Source organism: Cylas formicarius, unplaced genomic scaffold (genome assembly GCF_029955315.1).
Source record: "Cylas formicarius isolate icCylForm1 unplaced genomic scaffold, icCylForm1.1 PGA_scaffold_6__28_contigs__length_40554024, whole genome shotgun sequence".
Taxonomy (NCBI): domain Eukaryota; kingdom Metazoa; phylum Arthropoda; class Insecta; order Coleoptera; family Brentidae; genus Cylas; species Cylas formicarius.
The window spans coordinates 2,961,145-2,985,284 of record NW_026844347.1 but is presented as its reverse complement, the minus strand read 5'-3'; the positions used below and the strand labels follow the sequence as shown (position 1 = coordinate 2,985,284).

The following is a 24,140-nucleotide window of genomic DNA, read 5'->3' as shown; positions in this document are numbered from 1 at the left end:
ACTTAAGGCTATATAAAGTTGGAGCTGCATGTGTTTACAACGGGCCCCTTTCATAAAACATTTGAACGATTTATATTGATAAATTGCCGTTTCGTCAATTATCCTGTTGGCTTTTTCAGAGCTTGACTGAAACTGCCTCGCATTTTACTCGTTACCTGTTTATATATTGTTTGAGGGGGGGGGGGGGGGTGGAGCTAAAGCAGGGGAATAAACACCGTCTCGGATGAATGATTCCGCTATTGGTGATAGGTAAAGACCTGAGTCGCGATCAAGATTGTTAGGTTGTTTATAGATTTCTACAGATTCTCGGATTTTTCGTTGGTAGAAGAATTGATTACATACAAGAATTTTAGTTTTATCGAATAAAATTGTATGTCCGGTTTCGTAATTGTGTTCGGCAAATACTGATGAGTTTATTTGTCTTAGTATTAAGGCTCTTTCATGTTCTTTGAGCCTAGTTGATATTTTTCGTCCGGTCTCTCCTGGCATCTCAAATGGAATTTTGTCTTTGATGGGTCAAAGCTGTTAAGAGATTTTAAGAGATTATTTAAATATGGTTTTTGCGTTATATTTCTTTAGAACTTTTGATATGTGGTCAGTGATGTTTTGAAGGTAAGGAAGGATCACAGTGGCAAGTGTAGGATTGCTTTCGCCCTCGATGCTATTGGAAGGCTGTGATGAAGTGTATTTGTGATGGAACGCTTAATATCTTCTGTAATGTGGAAATTATTAGAGAGAAGAACAGAGGTAAGGTGGTTTCATTCTGGGTTCAGTGACTCGGGCTGAGATAGTATTACGGGACTGTAAACAAGACAGTTCATAACCGATGATTTTTCGGGCCGGATGGTGATGTGACTATGCAATAAGGTATAGGTCCGTGTGCGTAGTTTTTCTATTGATAAGAGTATCTAAGAATGCGAGGTTATTATTAGTTTCCAACTCAATGGTAAAACGTATGTTGCGTGTAAAAAGTTTAAATGTGTAAGTCAGCAAGTTGGACTTAGCAAAAACCGACGCAGTAAAAAGTATAACAATACAATCGCTACATAATTGATGAATTATTTTCGTCCAGGAATTAAATGGAATTAAATGATTTTTTTTAATCATCTGATATAAGTTAGGATTATTTGGAATTATGTACAGAACTATTTTGAATCAAATTGATTTAAAATGGTTTTTTTTTTCTACGACCATCAGTTTTTGGGTACATTTTTCCAAAACAGCACTAACTGAAGTGTGACGCGACCATAAGGAATGACGAACATCAAAAATAAATATTTCCTACTCCCTACTCTAAAATTCCCAATTATGCATTGATCAGTCGTGTGAAAGGTATCACTTTTAAACGTCGGCTTGATTAAACACTGTCTATTAACAACTTCCGGTACTTTAGTCATGGGTTGAGATCGATCGGAATTTTTCCATACATCTTTAAAACACTGATGTTATTACGTTTGACAGTTCTGAGGCTTATTTATTAATTACTTCAACGAGTGAATATTACTATATTTAATTTTTTTTTGTGTGACGGTCGATCCTAAACAATTTCATGACTAACGACTCGCTAATAAAACTTGTTGCATGATATACTAAAACACGTAAAATTAAAAAAAAAAAACAACTTCTATCGCACTGGCCTATCAATTCAGACAAAAACTTCGGGAAACGGAAAACAACAACAAAAAAAAAGCGCATACATATACTCGATTTCCCGAACGCATTCCGGACTTTTCGACTCGTACAATGTTATCTATAAACGAATATGGCAAATATAACAAAGCACTTTTTGATTTAGCAATTTGTTTGCGCAATTTTTGCTTTCGCGATTGCGAGTCAGCATTAATTTCGGGTTTCGGGCAAAGCGTAGCTATATTGGCTAGTCGCTCATAGAAATCTGTATATATTTTCTAGAGAGCCACGACTCTCCATTCGTAACGAGATTTAATTTTATTTAAAAAAAAAACTCCTGGAACTCACCTTTGCGTGATATACTCATTGATACCGACTTGCTAGTTAAAAAAATGGAAATATTAGATAGATTTCACGTTTTCTTGATACTTTAAGATTTGGTCAAAAATGACAAGTCAAATGTTTCCAGTCAAACTTAAAATCCGGCATTCTATAAAATTGGTACTAATTCGATTAATGATAATATTTTTCATTATTTCATCATTTCATTTCATACATTCTATACGTTAATAGTCTAAGAGCTGAAACGGCGGCGATGACGTAGAATTCGGTGACGATATGAAAATGATGGTTATACAACAGAGTAATTTCACATTTGATTAATATTAAATTAGTGCTAATATTCGCCATTCACTAATATAAGTATTTGACTAGAGTTACAGATATATTTGTTTGTTGTTGTTGGAAATATGTTATATTAGAGGTATAAGAAAAAATTATTTCCCTGTCGTCTTATAAAAAAATTAATGTCTAAAAAATTTTATATTCAACATCACTCATTAAATAAAATTAGTCTTCAATTTGTTAATTTTTTATTAAATTGTGCAGGCCTTCTTAATTGACCTCTCACAGTTGACCAATAGTGTACTGATATTTTGTAAATTATTTTTAAAAAGTCAAAAATGATAAATTGAGTAGAGCACCGATGTTCTTACTATCAGTAATATCTTTATCTATTCCTCCATCTAGCCTTCTGACAATTTGCAAGCAGTATTATTTCGACTTAAAGAATAAGTATGCAAATTGTTGGAAGTGTACCGAGTGACATAATTGTTGCAAATTTTTTGGGAACTTAAGCCTCTTCTGACGGCTTGCGCTTCCGCCCACACTTCTGACAATTTTTTCCCTACATTCTTATACCATTTCCAACTATACTGCAAATTTTTAGAGCTACACTCCAACAATTATTTTGCAATAAAAATTGCACGTTTAAAACTTACTTTATACATCCACGGCGAGTTCTGACGGCACACATCAATATATGTTGGTTACTACTGAAGCTGTAAATAACAAATTTTAGACTTTACCGAGTCACTCCTTCCTGTCCCTAGCCAGTTCTCCGTCTATAAATTGTACCCTAATATGCTGTATCTGTTACCGCTTAAATCCGATTACAGCCCAAAGTAGTTTATCCTATGTCAAATCAATTCATAAAAAACGAATAAACGAGGAAATATTAACCAAACCCAGCCAATAAGAAATTTTTCCTAATCCAAATGAAAATTTAATATGATGACAGGATTTGCTAGTTTTTGCTTCTTTTTTTTTCAATGAAGATAAATCTTCTTCAGTATTTATTACATACACAAAGTTCGATTAACGCCATTTTAATCACCAGTATGATTAATAACCAATAATTAAATAATTAAATTTACCAAATTACTTTCTAAATTGAAGTTTAGGCGATATAGGTTTGTTCAAAAACTACTATTTGTTAGAATTTGTAGCGAAAAATTCCCTGTATGCGGTCCGCGAATAGCCCCAACAACCAAACAAATGTAGAAAACCCAATATTACTATTGTAATGATCTAACACCATAGCCGCCAAATTGTTCGGAATTGTCACGTTGTTTCCGACGCGCATTGATAATTGGGGTGGTCCCATTTCCTTATCGTGGCGCAGCGGGAACGGGGTGGCGGGTATATGTGTGTGCCACCGTGCCGGTGACAGATCGCCGAGAAAGCGGTCGGCCGTCGCAACGGAAGGCCTAATTGATGGATGGATCCCGGGGGCGGCTTACTTCTGGGGACCTACAGTCTCTGGAGGGATTTACACGCCCGCCTGATCTACGGTTTGCCCAGGAACGAGCATTGTGTCTGCTTAAGACCTAACGAAGGATTAAATGATTTCGATATGACAAAACGTCGCCTTGCACTGATTACGCCCCACAAACGGATAATTAAGATTTTGCGGTGAGCTATAAGAATCGTAAGGGCATCGATAAAGTGTATTTCAAACATTTCGAACCTTACTTTTATTGTAATTTGTCACTAATATTTAAAAAATACCATAAAACTGCAAGGTGAAATTAATTTAAATCTCTTTCAAAACACAGAATGTATGTATAAAATTAATATATGAATTGCTTCAGGTGGGCAATAAAGAGACCTAAAAATTAATAAAAAAATCTGTAAGTGATAATTTTTTCTATTATTACGCAACAAGTTTTATAGCATTCATTTTAATCTCGGCATGAGTGCCAGAAGTTTTTATAAACATTTTGCAAAACATGTATTCACTAAGTAATAAAGTAACACACGCAGAATCATTAAAACTGAAAAACGTGGAAATACCATCAGTCGAAAAATTTGTTACTCAAATAGTTCAAATGTTCTAGGCTCGCAACAACAGTGTTTAAACAAGCTAACGTTGTCAGTTCATTGATAAAATATATAAAATATTTTGAAAACATGTTTTCCTATAATCTGTTACCTTTCAAAATTATAATATTAAAATTGGATTTCAATAAAGTCAAATGCAATTTAACAGAGGGTTTTTGAAGTCTTGCTAACTAATTTTCATCTAATATTCTAAAGGAACACTCTGCATCAACTATGTCACTTTTCTTAAGGTTTCCGTATACCCATCCATTCATGTTTCGAGTTTATTTGACACGAGCGGAGCGAGTATTTAATAAACGAGTGATTTATAGTATATCATGCAACAAGTGCGGTAAACGGCATTGTAAAAGTTAATAAGTGTTTCTATGTCCCGTCATTTTACCATGTCAGTTTTGTTTACCACGATTCCTAACCACTTCGGACATTTCCGGGATTTTACCGCACGGGTTTGGGAGCAATCGGATGTTTTCGGAGATATTTCCCACGCTTTGAATTTTGACGTTTGTCAATTCTGACGGTCATGTCAGTGAATGTATTCGTGTTGTTTTGCGAAAATATAAGTGGTTTAATATAGAATACGAGTCCTCAATTTTTATAATGTGCTGTACTAATTTTTTCCAACTCTCAGTTGGTATATTATTAATTACATTTTTTATCAAATTAATAACTCCGGGACTTAAAGTAGGAGTAACATTTTCTACTCAGACCTTGACAAATGCTTTGTGGGGTTAAACATGCAATGATATGGAGGAACACGGAACACAGTATACCCAGGCAAATTATCGCATACATACTGTGTCTTAATTGAATATGAATTTAGCACTTCCAAAAGTTGAGCTTTTTTGTAAATAAATTCAAAATAAATATAATTTTCTAAGAAAGTGGGTAATCTGTGTGATTCCATTAATGCTTGGTTTTTGCATTTCAATCCCATTTTACAAACAACTCTAGGGAGGATGACAGGGCTTATATTTATATTGGTTTCATCTTCTTCTAGCATCTTTTTCAGTTTATCCAAGCTAGGAACAACTTCGCTTCAATATATTTTAAACTATTGTCTATACGATGAGTTCGAAAATCACTGTTTCTTTTATTTAATTTTCCCCTATTAATAACAGACAGGTTTCTTTCAAAGCTTCAAAGAGAAAATTATCTATCTTCACGCATTCGGCCGGTCTAGCCCGCATGCCAGAAAAGGAGATAAAATCACGCAAACACGACCACCGAACACGCCAGGAATTACGTCGATTCGCACAAACTTCCAAAATTTCAATTTAAATCCACGGCTTAAATTGGCCGAGTCATAGTTGAGAAAACTTTCAAATTAGCTCCGTTAAAATTCGGTCCCGGCTCCCCATACCCCCGAACGGCATAAACCCCAAACAAAATCTAAACACATGCAAGAAGATTGTTAGAAACACAATCGGAATTATTCACGAGATTTATCTAATTTGTCGCGTTGATTGCCGACATTGTTGGAAGGATTTCGCATGCTTTTCTAGCATTCTGAATAACCGCATTTAAATTTATTACTTTACGGGCGGCGACGGCTTATTGCGCCGAGGGGGCGGGCGATTTTTCTTTTCCGTTGGCGTCGATACAGTGGCATTGTTCAGACATTTCTATTTTACGAAATTATTCACGCTCACGAACGGCAGCAAATAATTGAAGAAATTATCCTCTCAATTATTATACCGAATATCAAATCGTTTAACTTTTATCATCAATTTTAGTCTAATAGAAAAAGGACAATTTGCTAATGCAGAAATATTTAACATTCAACATTCATCCTGTCAACATTTCGAAGGTTAATTATGCCTTGAGATTTTTTTAGGGAATTTTCAATTTACTGTTATTGTAATTGCGCTCTAGTGGGATTACATGAATTAGACATATCACAGGAAACACGGGTTCGATGGAGTAATAAATAATTCCTTTTCTAACAATATAAATTTAGTAAAAATTAGTTTAGCTTTTAAAAGCAAATAATTTTTGCTATATTTAGTAGTTATATTTCAGAAAAAAACTACTCAAAATAGAAATAAGACCTCATTCTTGGATGCCTGAATCTAATTTGCCCATTCTTTTTGCGGACGCATCAGTAATATTAATTTTTATCGCAATCCTCTGCGAAGAATCGTTTCCATATTTGCTACTCTTATCTGGCCACCCTGTACACAGGCCTCCAGAATTCACCACGTGATCCTTTTCTTACTGCGTAATAACAATTAAAATCACTAAGCGCAGTACGCAAAAGAAGCTATTCAATTTCTGTTCCCAATCTTTCCTAATGACCATTAAAAAACCCTCAGTGATAGAACGGTTAAAAAATACTATTTACCTTATCTAATCTCATCTCTTGAGGTGTCAAATGAGTTCTTTTTCCCTGTTATTTAGTATAAATCTTGTAAAATCTTGACAGCGCACATTTAAAATAATAAATTTGATTTGTACTACGCACATATGGTTATCAATGAATACTACCACTAGAACATACACATAAAAATAAAAGCTATTTATATTCCATTTCGCACTATTAAAACAAAATCTATTAAAATACCGTGACTAATTTACTTTTTCGTACCATTCGCGGAGTCACAAAATTCGACTATGTGGTGAAAATGGAAAACGCCTGGCTTTGCAAGCTTTATATAATATTTCCCAAGTTTGTAATAAGACATATACGTTAGACGTGCGTTACACTTAAAAGGATAACTTTTGCTGTATTATCTTAACAACATTGTGCCGTGCCCGTTCTAGCAAATTTAAATTGAAATATTCATAACCTGTCTTCTCTATCCCTATAAGGATATTCTTAAAGACATATTTAGAGCTGTTTTAGAAGTCATCATGTAAAAAATGAGTTGAAAAATATTTAAAAAAAAACATTTTCCCAAACAAATATTTTTCGACAAATTTACCTCTAAAAATAGTTGTGGTAGGACCGCCATTTTTATATTTTGGACACGACAAAGTTTTAAAGCTCACAATTTTCTTTTCGTCTATTTCTGAATCTTTGTATGTGTCACAATTAAGTAAGATGACTGATCACGTAAGTTATGGAGTCCCCTGAAGTTCACTGTACCTACGGTTTAATTTTTTATACCAACGAAATTTTAGATAATTGAGTTTATTGTGTCATTTACTAAATCATGAACTGCAATAACGATTTTTTTAGTTTGTCTTCAAAATTTAAAATTTACATCCAATCTACCACCTTGCGGTTAGTCCTAAATAATGCGAACATTAAATATGTGCAGGAAGTAGTTGTTCCTTTGTTATTTCATTTTGTTTTTTTACCACTTCAATTTGTGTTTTGTTCACTTCACAAGTAAATAACACACAGCAAACATATCGCCAATATTTAAACAGCTTGTATAATTTCTTGTTCCGATTGATCAAATTTGAATGTCTCTCTTGGAAAATTGAGTTTATTATTATTGGTCTTATTCTCACTTTTTTGAGAGCAATTCAATAATGGATAGAAGAAGAGAATCGTTTTAGTAGATTTTTACTTACTTACTTTACTTTTGTTATTTGGTTATAACTTAAAGTTCTATTTTTTTTATCTTTTTGGACCAGGAGCTAATTAAATACAATGTTTTTTTCTTGTTAGTATTGTATATTTTAAAATAAACTTAATTTATAGTAGTATTTTGACTATTCACCTAGTAGCTCTTAAAAATACATACAATACAATACAATACAATCAAAAATAATAAATTATTAAAATATGAACCTATTTCTAATAGTTCGAAAACAAAAAACGATAGCGAGTACAGGTTTTCCCCATCGAGGTCCGATGTGGTGTACCTTTTTTTTTTCACCACCAATTCATGCACCTAATTTTTCTTATTAAAAAGGCGGTTTCAAAAAAGCATGGGAAAGTGTCTATATGATTTAAAGGATTTATTTAATGATAACTGAGTGCTTTCTAACTAGTCTAGGATTATTCAAGTCGAAACAGACAAGACCCAAGACCCAAGAATATTGATGATTTACTCCCATAATTAAAGAGTATTATTTATCCTTAAATGCAGTCGTCAAACCTAAAAAGTAACTTTTCAACTTTATTAACCAAGTTAATCATAATAAAACACGATATCTCGTCAATTCATTGCGATATTATTAAAGTCCGGTCTAAAAGCTACCTCTAACTCTAGTGTTGGGGCTGGAGATAAAGAAATCAAATACAATATTCAAAATCCACTGGAAAAAGTGGTACCTTTTTCAAAATTTATCTCTACAGATTTATAAATGGGAGCAAACATAATGGAAGCGATCGGTCAAAAACGTCGTTATAAACGTTTCCAATCTGGCCTCGTCAATTAAGTGCGCGAAGCGAGCGCAACCGTAACGTTTACGTCTAAATTTTTGCGACAGCCGGCGAATCCTTCCGAACAATGTAATTTGTTATTGTAACTGTCAATCTGAACGGGTCACTCGGGACAATAATGGGGACGCACAATAAAGCCTACCTTAATTCCTATGTGCGAAGGGAAATCCTGAGTTGTAAGCGAAGGCAAACTCTGTATTACCGGAACAATGGACATCATATTGTCAACCTGAAATTAGATATAGAAATTAATTAATGGATGGGATAAGGATCTTGGAGAAATTAAAATCAAATCAAAGCATTGTGAATTGTCTCACGGGAATGCATCTCCGTTTGCATGATGAGCTTGCCTATTCGTAACTTTATATCGTCAAAATATAAACTCCGAATGATATGTAGATAGCTTATAGATTTTCATTATTATTAAAATTAAATGCCTGTTTACATCAGAACTCAAGTGGGTGTGGAAGTTGTATGCAAAAATTCTCACAATAAACTGATATGGTTATATATGTATCCGCCCTAATCCTAAGGTCCCACAAATCGTCCAAAATGTAAGTTAGCTTGTATTGAAGGCTGATGACACCTGATGAAATACAATTATGATCACATTCGGAGGGTTAGTGAAGTTGTTCTTGCCGTCATACCAAATTTAGTTGGTTAGTTAGTATCATCCAAACTTTCCCTCCCCAACACGAATATGATGAGCATAGACCTGCAGTTCCCCATCCCACCCCTGTAAGGAAGCGATCAACCGACAAGACGTAACCACAATAAATTAAACGAGAGCTGAATATTACTCTGCAAGTTAATGCCGATTAATGAGAAAGAAAACTATTCTATATAAAGATAAAGAGATAAAAACGGCTTTGTAAAGATTGGCCATAATGTTTATAATAACAATGAAGAGGATGTATAATAAAAACTCAATTTCAAACTATACTGTGAAAGAGAAATTCGATAAATTCAAGGACCATTTAGTTTCATATTAATCTGCTAATGGACCAAATTTAATTAACTGTCACTAAAATATACGTTCAAAGGTCAACACTTAATTTCTTCAAACTCAAAATATAGCTCAAAAAGTTGTAACAATTCAATCACAATACAGAATATAAAATATAATCCATAACCAATTATGTACGTTTCCAGCGTGTACAGGCCTCGCTTTATTAACCAAAACTAATAAAGTTAATTGGTTTAGAGGAGATCAAACAAACGTTTGCTGCTTCCGCATCAATTTACCACCCCAACGGGTTTTAAAAGCTCCATCAGGCAAATTTAGGGAGGTTGCCGAAAACGAAACAATTCGATACGGAATACCAAAACTCGCTTCAGTAACCGTTTTTGATGTTACGGTTTACTTTGAATTTTTCCGTCTAGACACAAACAGGACAACCGAAAAACAAAAAAAAAATGCTGTTAGGTCAAAAAAATTGCATAATTTGGCCTGTACAGACATACCGAACGAATGCGTACGAATAAATTCGTAAGAATTTGTACGGCGTTCAATAAAGTATTGTCGTTGTCTACATTGAACAAGCGAACGCAAATAATTTTTTTTCTTAGTGTTCATTTATTTTCTCGGGTATACTCTACATATTGGTCGATGTTTCTACCACTTTTTTTTTTAATAGGAATAGGATACAAGTATTCCACTCAAAATTCAACGAACAACAGACTGAACGAATTCGACCGAATTTTCTTTTGGTGTACCGCCTAGCAAGCGAACCCTGGCGAACATGAACCAATGCGTTCGATAGCGCTCGTTAGTATATATGTTACGGTTAATGTACACCCTTGGGAAATGTACACTTTTACCGTAAAATGTGTACATTTCCCAAAAAGTTAGGTATATGTGAACTGAATATAATGCATATGTACATTTCCCAGCAAATGTTTGGTAAATGTATACTCTTACTTTCATGTTTGAAGAAAAGTTGGAATACAAATAAATTAAAATGATGTTGCAGTAAAAAAAAAATAAACAAAAGGCGTTAATAACGAAAAATATTTTAATTAAATGACAAACAAAACATACTTTTCTTTGCATATTATATAATATGTCCTAGGTGATGATCCCAATATTCATAAATACAATTTTCGTCCTAGTCTTTCAGGATCAATACGATCGGAATCAAACAAATAATAATAATAACATACTTTTCTTTATTATAACAGTTAAATTTTATAAAACTATAAAGTATTATATTATGCAACAAGTGCGATAAACTGCATTTGACTCAGGAGTTAATTTGACACGAGCGTAGCGAGTGTTTAATAAACGAGTGACTTAAAAGGTTTACCGAACGTGTTGCACATAATACTTTTTCACTGAACATGGCCGTCAGAATTGACAATCGTCAAAATTCAAGGAGTGAGAAATATCTCCGAAAACATCTGTTTGCTCCCAAACTCGTGCGGTAAAATCGCCCGAAATTTTTATTTTACAGACGGGAGTAGAAAAACATGTTTTCTTAAATATATTTATTTTTTTCTCGTTGTACACAAAATGGCAATTTGCAAAAATGTATAGGGTGTTCTATCCAACAAAAAAAAACACGCAAAACTTTAAAGGTGTCTAAATTCTTCGAAGTTTTGGTAATAACATTTTTTTTTGTTTAGTTGGGTATCTTATTAAATTACACTAAGAAAAAACAATACATCTTCATTCTAAATGTCTAAATACAATTCTGTTTCACTATCAGGGTTGTCACAAAGATTCATTATAATAGAATTTATGTGGTTTTCTATAGAATAAGAGTCCTCATTTCTTATAATTTGCTGTACGGATTTTTTCCAACTCTCAGTTGGTATGTTATTAATTACATTTTTTATCAAATTAATAACACTGGGACTTAAAGTAGGAGTAACATTTTCTGCTCGGACCTTGATAAATACTTTGTGGGGTTAAACATGCAATGACATGGAGGAAGACGTAACACAGTATGCTCAGTATGTTCTGGCAAATTATCGCATACATACTGTGTTTTAATTGAATATGAATTTAGCACTTCCAACACCTGCGCTTTTTTGTAACTAAATTCAAAATAAATATCATTCTCTAAGAAAGTGGATAATCTGTGTGATTCCATTTTACCGCACGGGTTTGTTTTCGGAGATATTTCTCACGCCTTGAATTTTGACGATTATCAATTCTGACGGCCATGTTCAGTGAATGTATCATTGTTCTGTGTATTAGTTTTTGCGTACATTTTTGCAAAACAACACAAATACATTTACTGACCTGACCATCAGAATTGACAAACGTCAAAATTCAAACCGTGCGGTAAAATCTCCGAAAACATCCGATTACTCCCAGACCCGTGCGGTTAAATCCCGGAAATGTTCGAAGTGGCTCAGATTTGTGGGAAACGAAACCTACGTGGTAAAGTGACGTTTCCCGCAAGCAAGATCGGTGTGTAATTAGGTATTTTACAGAAATGCTATTGCGGCACTTGGGATTACATAATATTCCAGCATTTTAACAACTGCATTTTTTTTGAGAAAACCTTGTCCAACAGTAAGGGACTGCATTCCTATAATTTCTCTCACCGATTTCTCAACATCTTGAGGAACATCTTCATATGATATAAACTTGGGCGAATTCATTCCTAGAATAAGATTGTTTTAAAACTCCCTGTTTAGTTCCTAATTTATCGTCATTTCTAGACACAACAATGCAAATCAAATTTTTTGGATCCGTTTTAGCACGATCAACATCTGGAATGTAAACCCTAACCTAATCACCAATCACAGCAGCAGGAATTTTTTCTTTCGAAATTTCTTTCGAAATTTTCCCTTGCTTTCCTTCGAGTATTATCAATTAAAATTTTCTTCTCATTTAAAACAAAATTTAACTCAAAACTTCCATCTTTTTCTTCAATTTGGTTGCATAATAAACCATCATAAAAAATTATGTTTAACGTTTCAATGGAAAATTCATCGTTTCCTGTGACTTTGCTATGTGGTGAATGGGATGTGTGTACTCCTAGTAATTGCTCTTCTACTTCTTCTTCTTCCGTTTCCAGCTGTTCAACAGATTCCATAGAAAAATTTGATGTTTTCATACCCAATTTCATTCTTGTTCCGAATAAATCTTCGCAAGGAGTTTGCTTTATACCCTCATGAAAAGCTCTATTTTTCATCAGTTCAACATATTTTAAACCTTCTGGCTGACCACTTGGTTGTTTGGATATTGAGCACTAGCTTTGTGAATCGCGAGGATTCCCATAAAATTATTTTCACACCATCCCACATGTTTCCTAATTCTTGGATAATTTTATTTGCAAACTTCCCACCATTATCACATTGGAGAATGGATAGAGCTCCCAAAAAGTGAAAGTGTCCATAAATTCTTTGCTACTTCTGACGCATGTTTTGTTTTTAGTGGGGGCAGCACACTAAATTTGGTTAAATGATCTTGAGAATTTAAAATAAATTTAAATTCATTATACGGTTGTGTCTGTAAATCTATAAGATCCATTTGACATCAGTCAAAATTGGTTTTATCACAATTGCTTTTTTCTTGCCCTTATTGATATGCTTCGCATAAAGATAAATACAACATAACTGCTTCATTAGTAATGTTGTATTTGCTATTAATTTCTTTTACTAATCTGTTTTGGCCACCGTGGCTAGTTGCCAAATGAGCATCGTGTATAATTCCATAACGTTCTGCAATTGTTGAAAAATATTTTAAATAAATATATTTTTTGTTTCTTTCTGAAACAATCTGTTCTAGTTGGTTTTTAATTTTTTCTATTTTTTCCATTGTTTTTCAAAAATTCTAATTATTTTTTTTTTCAGAAAAATTTAAATTTTAAATGTATAATTATGATAATTTTAGCTTACCTGAGTCTTATTTTGCTAAATATCTTAAAATATATCCATCCATCCGTACATTCCCATTATTTGAAATTGTAAATATTAGTTGAATTTAGTATTCGGTATCTACGTAGAAAAGATTTTTCAATTGGCTCTGGAAGGAGATAATAGAGGAATCAAAATCCATGGAACTCCAATTGACAATATTCGGTATGCTGCATTTGGCAAATTCTCCTGAGGACCTTCAACACATTTTGGACAAAATTAACCAAATAGGTGAAAAGTTTGGGCTCAAAATTAACGCATCCAAAACAAAAGTCATGCGAACATATTGAAGAAGTAATGATACGGATAGGGCAGGCGAATGACACCCGTTTTAAACTAAAGAACATCCTTCTTGCACATTCGCTTCCACTGACACTTCATCTTCGAGTAATAAAGTGCTACGTGTCGCCTATATTGCTATGTGGAGCAGAAACATGGTCCCTAAAAATACGCACACTGAATACCACTTGAAACGTGAACACTGACTCCTGCATATTCCCTGGGCCGCACATACAACTAACGAGGAAGTCCTGAGAATGGTCGGGGTGCAGATAGAGCTTCTAGAACCCATAAAAGAGCGAAAGATATCTTATAAGATAGGCAAGGCAAGGCAAGATAGATGGTCGGCGAAGTTCGGGTCGAAAACAACATTCCTGGCATGCTGAGAACGGCACCCCTACATATGATATAGAGAATGCAGAAGTATAAGGGATCGCCAACGTGCATATAGGTACACTAGAAGAAGAAGAAGAAGACAGTCGTTCTGTGTTTAGAAAAGGAGAAAGGTGTTCGTCACAGCTCAGACATGGCAACAGGTTGCTTTCGCAAACTTCGTTCGATGTGCGAGGCGACTGCTCAGCACTACGCAGTCCATACTATAATCCGATGAAATTGAATTTTTTTAATGAGCTCCTCAGCTCGAGATCAAGATAACGGTAAGGGGACTGCCGTTAGTATAGTTAGACTCGGCTTCGAAAAAGAGACTTTTCTTTTCTCTCTCTCTCTTGTTCTGATCTCTGTTACGATTTTTAAATCGCTATTACTCGGCATATTCTTAAGCTTGAGCACTGAAATGTTGCCCCCTTCAAATATCCAAAACACTATTGTGCGGCTCATCCGACGACGGCAGCACTGCCTTTTCGTCGATTCTTGGGCTTCGCTAGGGAACACTTCAAGTGCAGCGGGAGATCCGGTGCTATAATCTTCATATAAAGCGTTTTCTCATATTGTACAGGGTGTGACCGTAGTGCACAAAAAAAATATGACTTGCGATTTCGAAAAAGTACCGTCACTTTTGAAATATTAAATTAAACGCTCTGGATATAAATTCGATTTGCTGCAGAGTTTTTTTCTCTTTTTTTTCTTGTTGAATTAAATGTAATGTTTAGATTCGTAGGAAACTAAAATTTTAGATATAGTTTATAGAGGACCCCTTCCGTTCGCCAGACAAATACTCATAAATCAATAGAAGAAAATGTAATTAAATAAAAAATAAAATAACTTGATGCTAATCTTTTGATAAAGCAAAGTTAGACATTTACGGAAATGTTTCCATTTCCGTAAATGTCTAACTTGTGTTTTCAAAGTTGTATCGAAGAATATTTTTACAACTAGTTCATGATATTAACCATTTCCTTTACTACAAATATGAGTTTCCTAAATAATATGCACAAATTGTATCCATCATGCTAACGTTCATAACGGTTATCCATTTTCGACACTTCTGCTGACTTATCTCTGGAGAAAGGAAGACGATGCAGTTTTCACAATAAGTGCTTCGCCATTTTCCTTTTTAAGATAAAGAATCATTATATCCATCAGATACATTTGCAATCTGCCGAATTCGTGACATAATAATCGCACTTAAATGCTATTTGCGACATTTCCAAATTTCTAGTAGCAAATTTTCAAACGTTTCCATTCGGACCCTTACGCAAAAGTGGCATTTTAAGGAAGCTTATAGAGAAATTCAAGTTCAGATCAAAAAGTTACGGCACCCGTATTCTGAAAGTACCACTGAAATCTAGGCCAAAAATTTCTATGAGGAACAGTTATTATCTGTTCAATAAGTTACCAAACAGAGAAGACACAGATGGTAACTTAAAATATAAAATTTTGCAAACGGCATTAACCACCTACCCCGTATGTATACTATTAATGAGGGTACGTTAGTAATAAGGCTACTCTTGGAATTAAACCGATGCCGTAACTCTATATTTTCCATGCGGTTTCGGAAACTTCATTAAATAAATTCTCCCCTTTGGTCGAATTCGGCGTCCGTCGGGCTATATACGATTTATTTTTAAAAGTCGCCGTTCTGAGTTTTTTAAAAAATTTAATTTTCTTGACCCGCGTAAACGAGAAATACTGAATTACATACGAATAATAGGGCGGTGGGGGGTGGGTGTTTTATTTAATGAGCGCCACTTTTTCCGCATTTTAATAACCCACGGTCTGTTAATGCATATATTTCGTTTTTGAAGTTTTCTAATTAAATTTTCGACTGCAAGACAAAGAATCGAGTTTATTAAACGCCGTTTTAGAAAACTGAATAATACATACTAAATTTTGTCAGGAAAAAGTTTTAAGCATAAGTCAAAGCAATTACAACCATAAAATTATAGGTGCACTAAGCACACCGAACACATACACAAAGACAAAGAATTAGCAGCCCTTAAAAATTAATTTTAAGTCTTTGGAAACCCTTCAAAATTTGAAATATACAGAAAATAAGAAAATTTAAAAACAAAATGAAAACTCTCATAACTACGGCCGCAACGTGTTCTTTAGATATTTATATAAGTTCAACAAAATATATTGTTAATGTGGAATTAAATTAAACAGTTTTACAACAAAATAATAAAATGCTAAACTCGGAATAATTAAATGATCACAGTATTTTTGGCAGTTCTCAGTCAGATCAACCTCGCAAACTCGCATTATCGCATTTGTGATCGCAATATATTCCAAACAGAGGGCGCAACAAAGTTTTGAAAAAAATGGATGAAAAGGACTGACTTATCAACTTATTATTACTTTCAGTTCCAATTTGGGTGTGTTTTATTTACCTGACCAATATAAAGAACTAAACAACTAAAAACAGCTCAGGCTACTCTAAAAAACTATTTCGTCATAGCATACAAAAAAAAAACAGGTTAACATCAGACTACAGAAAACAGACCTAATGAACTAGCTACACTTTGTTATAACGATCACAGAAAACCCAAACCTAACCCGATTATTGTAAATTATAAAAAGATAAAATAGTTAGGTAAATTCAAAATTACAATATTTTCTTTTACAAATTGGTACCATTAAAAATGAAATTAAAATTCTACGCACGGAATGTTCCCTTAATATTTTCAAAATAACATGACATTTTTATTCAACACCGTATAGTAAAAATGTCACTCTTAATGATTGATGAAGTTTATGAACTTGTTGCATACTAATCTTTCTACGACTATAACCCTTTTAATACATTTTTCCAAAACAGCAACTGATAAATAGCAAATTACCAAAAATTATTAAAATCTATCGAAAATATCCGATCGCTTCCAAACCCATGGTCGAAGTACCGCTAATATTCACGCAATGGTTAACGAACCTGAAGTTTTAAACTGACACTTTGAGCCCACTTGATCAATGAATGAATTGGATGTTTTAGTGTAGGAAATAAAAATAGTACATTATGCAACACTTTCAATAAACAACTCTTTAGTCACGAGTTTGTTTTGGCTCGAGTCGATTAATAAACGAACGAGAATCTGAAAAAATTCACGGCCATGTTACATACCACTTCTAATTGTAGGGTTCATTCTTGTAAAAACATACTAGTACGGTGATGGGCCGCAGGTGGCCATGATATTTTCGTAGAGAAATCTTTTACCCATGCGTCACCCCCGACTAACTGAGTTGCCACATTGCCGTAAGTTTTCTGAAGAAATTGACTAATTTTCATAAGAACGCAAAATCAGTCTGTGAAATCCGAGAACACCAGTCTGTGCCATAGTTGTTTACATTTTTGGTGGTTTGGTTCTCTGCGTACTTTTTTTGTGTTTTGTGAAAAACTCGTTGTGTTTGTGGCCAAAACTATAAGGAATAGAATACGAGTAAGTTTTACCTTATGTACAAGTTAATATAAAAGATATCAAAGTTGTTTCTATGGGACGAACACTCACAAACTTGTATAATTTGTGCTTTCAATTGCTCCTTCACGAAATTACTAATTATTATTAATTAAGTGTGGCAAATATGAGGACCTAATGGGATCTTGGACAAACCCCAGTGATTTAACAAACTGCAAGATACACTTAAATAGCTATATAGGAAAGATGTTTGGGTAATATATTTTAGTGTACAAGAATTACAGGAACTATAAGAAAATAATTAAGCTGCAAGTTTTACTAGAACAAGAACTACCCTTTGACAATTACAAATCCTTGTAAGACTCAATGTGGGAAAGTTTTCGTTTGTCATCACTCTTAGTGAAAATGAATTGGTTAAAAATTACAGAAATTATTACAGCAGAAAGTGGAGAATTACCAGAATCAGTTTATCTGCAACAGAATTGAAACGATAAATCTGCAGTATATTTTTGGGAAGTCTGAAGGCATTAAAGGAATTTTTTGAGAATTACCAGGAATTCTAGGCAACTATTCAAAATTTGTAGGTCAGGAATGTAAATGAATACTGGAAGAACACAATTTGACAATGATCAAATAGAAACAGTTCTAACAATAAATACTGATTTTGTAAATCTCCTTTTAGATTCGGGACAACTTGAGTAGGAAAAATATCATATGCACAACTTGGAAAGAAGAGATCTTGATTAAGCTATGTCCTTGACTCACCTACCTGCCTTCGTATGAATAACTATTTAGTACAATAAGTTATGGGACTGATCCATGTTCCCTATCTCAATTTTTGTGAACTTGCCTATATGTCTGTTTCCCAGTTTTGATATAATAATCACTTATCCAGGTAGTGTCATTCAATTTACATTTTATTTTTTTGTTTACCAAAAGATGAAATTGTAAGGAAACAATGGATATCATTCCTTGTCAATAATGGAGCTGCCAGAGAGGCTGATACCTTTAGAAGAGCACCCAAATGTGGGGATCACTATTCATAAAATAGACAGTGCAGTGTCTTTCAGGTAGATATTGTGATCAGTTATGGTACTTAACAGCCCATAGTGCCAAATGGTACCTTTTTTTATTTTTTAAAAATTATTCAACTGTTTCATGCACTTTTTGCGAGCAAAATGTTTTTTTTTTTAATTTTGGGACAACAAACGACACTTTTTGGCGTTACATTTAGAACTAATTGTTTATTGACTTGTTTTATACTAGTTTGTAATTTTCTTGGATACATTTTCTAATACCTACAGTTTTTTAACGAAATTGTCCGTTGGTACTTGTCATAATTACATATTTGGAACGCGAAACTTTCTGCAATTACTAGACTTGCAATGAAAGAATGAGCGTTCTGTCTATACGAGGTGCCTGTCGAACATTTTTTCCACTTAGATGTTTCCAGTGCGATACCTAGAACCTCAAAGTTATATATACACTTTTTGAGTCACATTTCGTGAATTCGACTTTATTTACAAAGTCAATAGAGGTTAAACTAAGTTTATAAAAACAAATAGTTTGCGCCGATTTACAGGCACAAATTCGGGAAAAATTAGCTGGTATCGTGTCTATAGCGCTTAAAGAACCAAAACGCTAAAATACTCACATAATTATACTAAAGGCGCCTATCCGTGTGCTGAATTACAGCATAATATTAACTCTGCACATGTCGCCAATTTTTTTAACGCTTTCCACAGCTTAATTCTTTTTTCCCTGAAAGTTTCTCTCAACATTTTGTTACATGTTGTAAAACATCACGAATTCAATCATTGAGTGACGCTAACGTGACATTCAAACTTGACAAACGTCAAAATACCATCGCTCTCAGTCAAGTCCTGGAAATAGTAGAAATTACTGACAACAGACTTAATGAAGTTGAGGTTTTAAAGTGACACTTTGCATCAGTGTATACATGGATAATTTAGAGTAGTGAGTAGAGTTGCTATGAGTCAATTTTTACAATAAGTTACAATAAAAAGTAAATTTTATTATTCCCATTCTGATAATAAAAGGATAACGAAGGACATTTTTTTTAATTAATGCAATTCCAATTGAATCTTATAAAAGTAATCTCCGTAAGGGCAAACCTGCTGGATCCAAAGAAAAAACGCTAAAGTAAAACAAACGAGAGTGGTTGAACATTAAAGACATTTTTTAGACTGATAGGGAGGTACTTTGGCAATGTGGAAAATTTGTCACTTCAGACTTATAGGAAAAACCCGATAGAATTATCTAAAATAATAATTGTACTCAGACATTAACAACAGTTAAGGCTTCAGAGAGTTCGCAATCGTTTAAAAGCCATCAAACCTTCGACTTCCCACTATCCGATATTCCGCCCGCTGGCGATCTCTCGCTATCGCCCTCCTTCATATTTAAATAAATTTTCTACTCTCCCCAATTTTCATTGTGTTGTTTCAAAAGAAATTCCCTGGACTCGAAAGTATTTTCATTCGTCTTCGTCGAAGCCTACGCCTTGTCTGTAAATTAAATTTCGGGTGCAAAATTTACAAGTTTAATAAAGAGTTTTTAATTGCCTTTGAATAAATCACCGAACAAATCATGTGAATTACACGAAATTAAAAATCGTAATCATCAGGCAGCCTAAACGTTGTTCTCTAGCGAAACTGCCAGACAACCTGTGAAGCATTAACTTTAGTCACGGCTACGAGTATATCTATCGGCTAAATAAAAATATGAAAACAAATTAAATGTATTTAGTTCACAAAAAACTCTGGAAAGCAATAATTTAATTGAACTACGGAGGGTGTTATTGAAATAGTTAATGAATCAGGAAATCAAAAGAATAAATATAAACTTACACAATTCTAAAAGAAAGTAAATAGCTAAATCTGTGATCTTATTATTGAAACCAGAGGAGCATTCGGTCTGCTTGACTATTAGAAATGAAATTTATCAACAACAAAAATTACTGACCCACTAGTGCTATTATTCTTGAAAGGCACTGAAATATAGCATGTTGATATAAAATAGTGACTCATAGTTTTTTTTAATTTATCAAGTAGTAAAAATACAACTTTTAGTCCCGTAAATTATTTTCGTATTTTGCTTTGTTTTGAAATGAAAAGTAAATCAGCCCACGAATAACATAAAAAATTAAATTTAATCAGTATGTCAGTTGTATTTTTATAAATTTCTGTAAACTTTAAACTACCACCGGCTTTAGGCACTCTTAGGCATAGCATAGGCTCATCGAAATCTCAGTCATTTAATTTAAAATGTTACAAAGATTCAATTTGTTTTAACACAATCACTGACTTATTTTTGGTAATATTCGTGGCCATGCATTATGAAAATGATTTAAGAAGCAAGAGAAATGATTAGAAATTGGAAGAAAGAGTACATTAGTTAATTGAATCGCCAACCACGTTTCTGTGGGTGATATGCACAGTGCCAAGTACAATTTCTTGCCGATGATACCATTCCAATTGTTCCATAGTTTCGAACGCGACCGTTGCGAGGAGGCAGTGAACAGCATAAATAAGGATTTCGAAAACGTAGTCACCTTTGCGGAGGGTCATAATTTACGTTTAAATCCATCAACGTGTAGTGTCTAGAAGTCTAGAATGAAATTATACGTTGACAACAATCTTATTCAAGTTGTAGAAATTGTTAAAAATTTGGGTCTATATATTGACGAGTATATGACAACAATGTTATATGAGTTTAAAATTGTTATATTCAAATAGAGATATATTGTCCTAAGATATGAAACTACTGTTGTGTCAAAGTCTTATCCTCTCTCGATTGTCTTATTGTAACATTGTGTATTACCCCTGTTTGGACGCTATTACATCTTATCGTATACAAAAAATCCAAAATACTTGTTGTCGCTTTATTTTTATCCTACGCAAGTTTGACCACATATCCGCCGCTCTCAAAAAATTGAATTGGTTAAAAATCAAATACAACTTTTTATGCTGTTTGAAACATGTAATAAATTTAGTATTTAGGAAATCCGTTCATGTCTTGAATGTAAGACACCAATCATCAATCGCTATGCCATTGCACGAAACAAAAAAATTTCAATGTTCTTTTACATATAATGCTGTAAGCTTGTTCAATTCCTTAAATAGCGATCTCAAATCAAAGTTTCGTTAGAATACATGTATATCATTCATTCTATATTGTAATTTCATACATACTTGTAATTTATATGTAGTTGTAGTTAGAAACGGGTTAAGTGTGAGTGGCTTTAATGCCAGACTTTGCTCATGTAATGCTAATAAATTATTACAGTTAAACGAAAATAAAACAAACAATCTTATTTTCTCTTGTAGCAAGGTGCACAATTTAAACAATGCTCCGGTTAAGGTACTTGGAGTCTGGATCGATCGTACTCTTTCTTGGAAAGATCACGTTGAACACCTTTACCACAAACTGTCAAGTCAATTGTTTCTAATTAGATACTTAAACAAGTCACTCATTCCTATCATGTCAAGACTTGCTTATTTCGGATTGTTCCATTCTCACTTAGCGTACGCTATTGTTTTGTGGGGTGGTTCCGTGCATGCCCGCAAGGCTTTTCTTATGCAAAAAAGAGCGATACGTGTGATTGCGAATGCAAAACCTCGTGATCACTGCCGCCCGCTCTTCTCAAAATTTACCTTACCATCACTATTTATTTACTATACAGTCACTCGCATACATGAGCTAAAAAACGGTATGCCTAAGCACTGTGATCGCCACAATCACTACACCGGGGGATCTGAATTAATTATCCAGGGCCATTCTAGGCTGCGCACATCCGAGTTAAATAAATTGTACATTAATTACTCTACAATCTTCTACCAACCGTTGTCAAGGATCTGCCATTCACTAAATTTTGTAAGGTAATAAAACACTTTCTATTGGAGAACGCATTCTATACTGCAGATGAGTAGATCCGTGTTGCTTCACGAGTGTCTCCATAATACTAACTTGGAATTTATTTATTTATTTATTTACTTATTTTTTTACCTAATTTTTGTTTCAATGTTTGGTGTTTGTCTATCTGATGTCTATCTGATAATTATGTTTCTCTCTATGAATGTTATTAGAAAGTGTTTGGTATTCTGTTAATCCATTTTCATTCACAGATGTGACTTGCCATTTGTTGTTCTTGTAATGTATTTAATGCCCAATAAAGTCTAAAGTCTAAAGTATTATTATTATTATTATTATTATTATTATTATTATTATTATTATTATTATTATTATTATTATTATTATTATTATTATTATTATTATTATTATTATTATTATTATTATTATTATTATTATTATTATATTGATAACTATCTATCGGCTTTTATTTTCGGGTTATATCAATAAGTCCAACATTTACGATAAGTTTCTAGTTTTTAAACAGAATTTATAAACAGCCACAAGGGGAAAAATATAAACTAGTTTCCAGGCCTGAAGTAATCAAATTGTCAGTGCTTGTTAACAACTTATTGATCAAAATTAATTAAAATCAATCAATATTAAATTTGAGGATAAGAATGCCATTACTCTCAGATCGGCAGGATTTTTTCCTTTATTTTTTTAACCCTTAAAAGAAGCTGAAGAGGAAGGCAGTTTTTATATAATCGTCTGAATATTATTTTCCTTTTCGAAATAATTCCATTCAGAGATTCTAAACTTTTGCACTTTTCGCATGCACAAAATGTAACGCAAATGTATTTAAATTTCCGATGTATGTTTGAGTTAGCCAAAGGGTTTCATACAATCGCATAAAGCGCCACGATTATACACTATTCCGTTCGACTGAAATTTATCGCTTTTAAAACGGTGTCCGCTCTACACAATGTCAAAACCAATTACGGTAATGTTCACGCGACATCCTACAAAAGGTCTTTTGAGTTCCGGCATACTGCACAAACGTCGAGCATGTTAATGAAAAATAAACAAAAGTGGAGTCCTCCAACACTGCTCGTTGCGCCCTGTTATGCAGAAATTTAACAAGATGTCACTCGCACAAAAAGATTTTCCACGCCGGACATGTGAAAATTATTTTGCAAATTAACTTTAGCCGTTTGATCTTTTTATGGAATATTTTTCTATGCTACAATATGCAGCAACTTACAAAGTGAATTAAGTTACATGGTTAAAGTTCTTGTAAACTCTAAGAGTCAAGTGTCACTTAACTGAAAATTTGCCTCAAGTCAACTGATCGAACCAAAACAAACCAAACTAACCAAAAACATGCTACTAAAATTGCCCTCAAAACGTTAAGGTGCGTCGATATTTTAGTTATTTGAAACTTTTCACGGTGAATACTGAACGCTTGCGGTATATTTTACGGCAAGTGATCGATTAGAATTTAATTCGAAGGACTAAACCGTGATATCTGTAATAAAGAGGTGGCTCACCTACGAATACCGATTATCCCATTAACTAATAAAGCTTAAAACCAAATACATTATCCTCAAATTCAATGTAACAACATATGTTTTCTGGTTGGGATTTAATGTGAAGGGAAG

At 33.6% G+C, this 24,140-nt stretch overlaps 1 protein-coding gene across 10 annotated transcripts in view; it reads right to left on the bottom strand.

Annotated features, from left to right (window-relative positions):
* The window catches only part of LOC132703146 (polypyrimidine tract-binding protein 2), a 569,388-nt gene that overhangs the window by 337,117 nt on the left and 208,131 nt on the right, over positions 1-24,140 (bottom strand). For 9 of the 10 annotated variants that reach the window (XM_060672251.1, XM_060672258.1, XM_060672266.1 and 6 more), the window contains one exon: positions 8,790-8,876. In XM_060672251.1, the coding sequence (XP_060528234.1) occupies positions 8,790-8,876 (87 nt within the window). Of the gene's footprint in view, positions 1-8,789; positions 8,878-24,140 lie in introns of all 10 variants that reach the window. The other variant, XM_060672253.1, reaches the window with a different exon arrangement.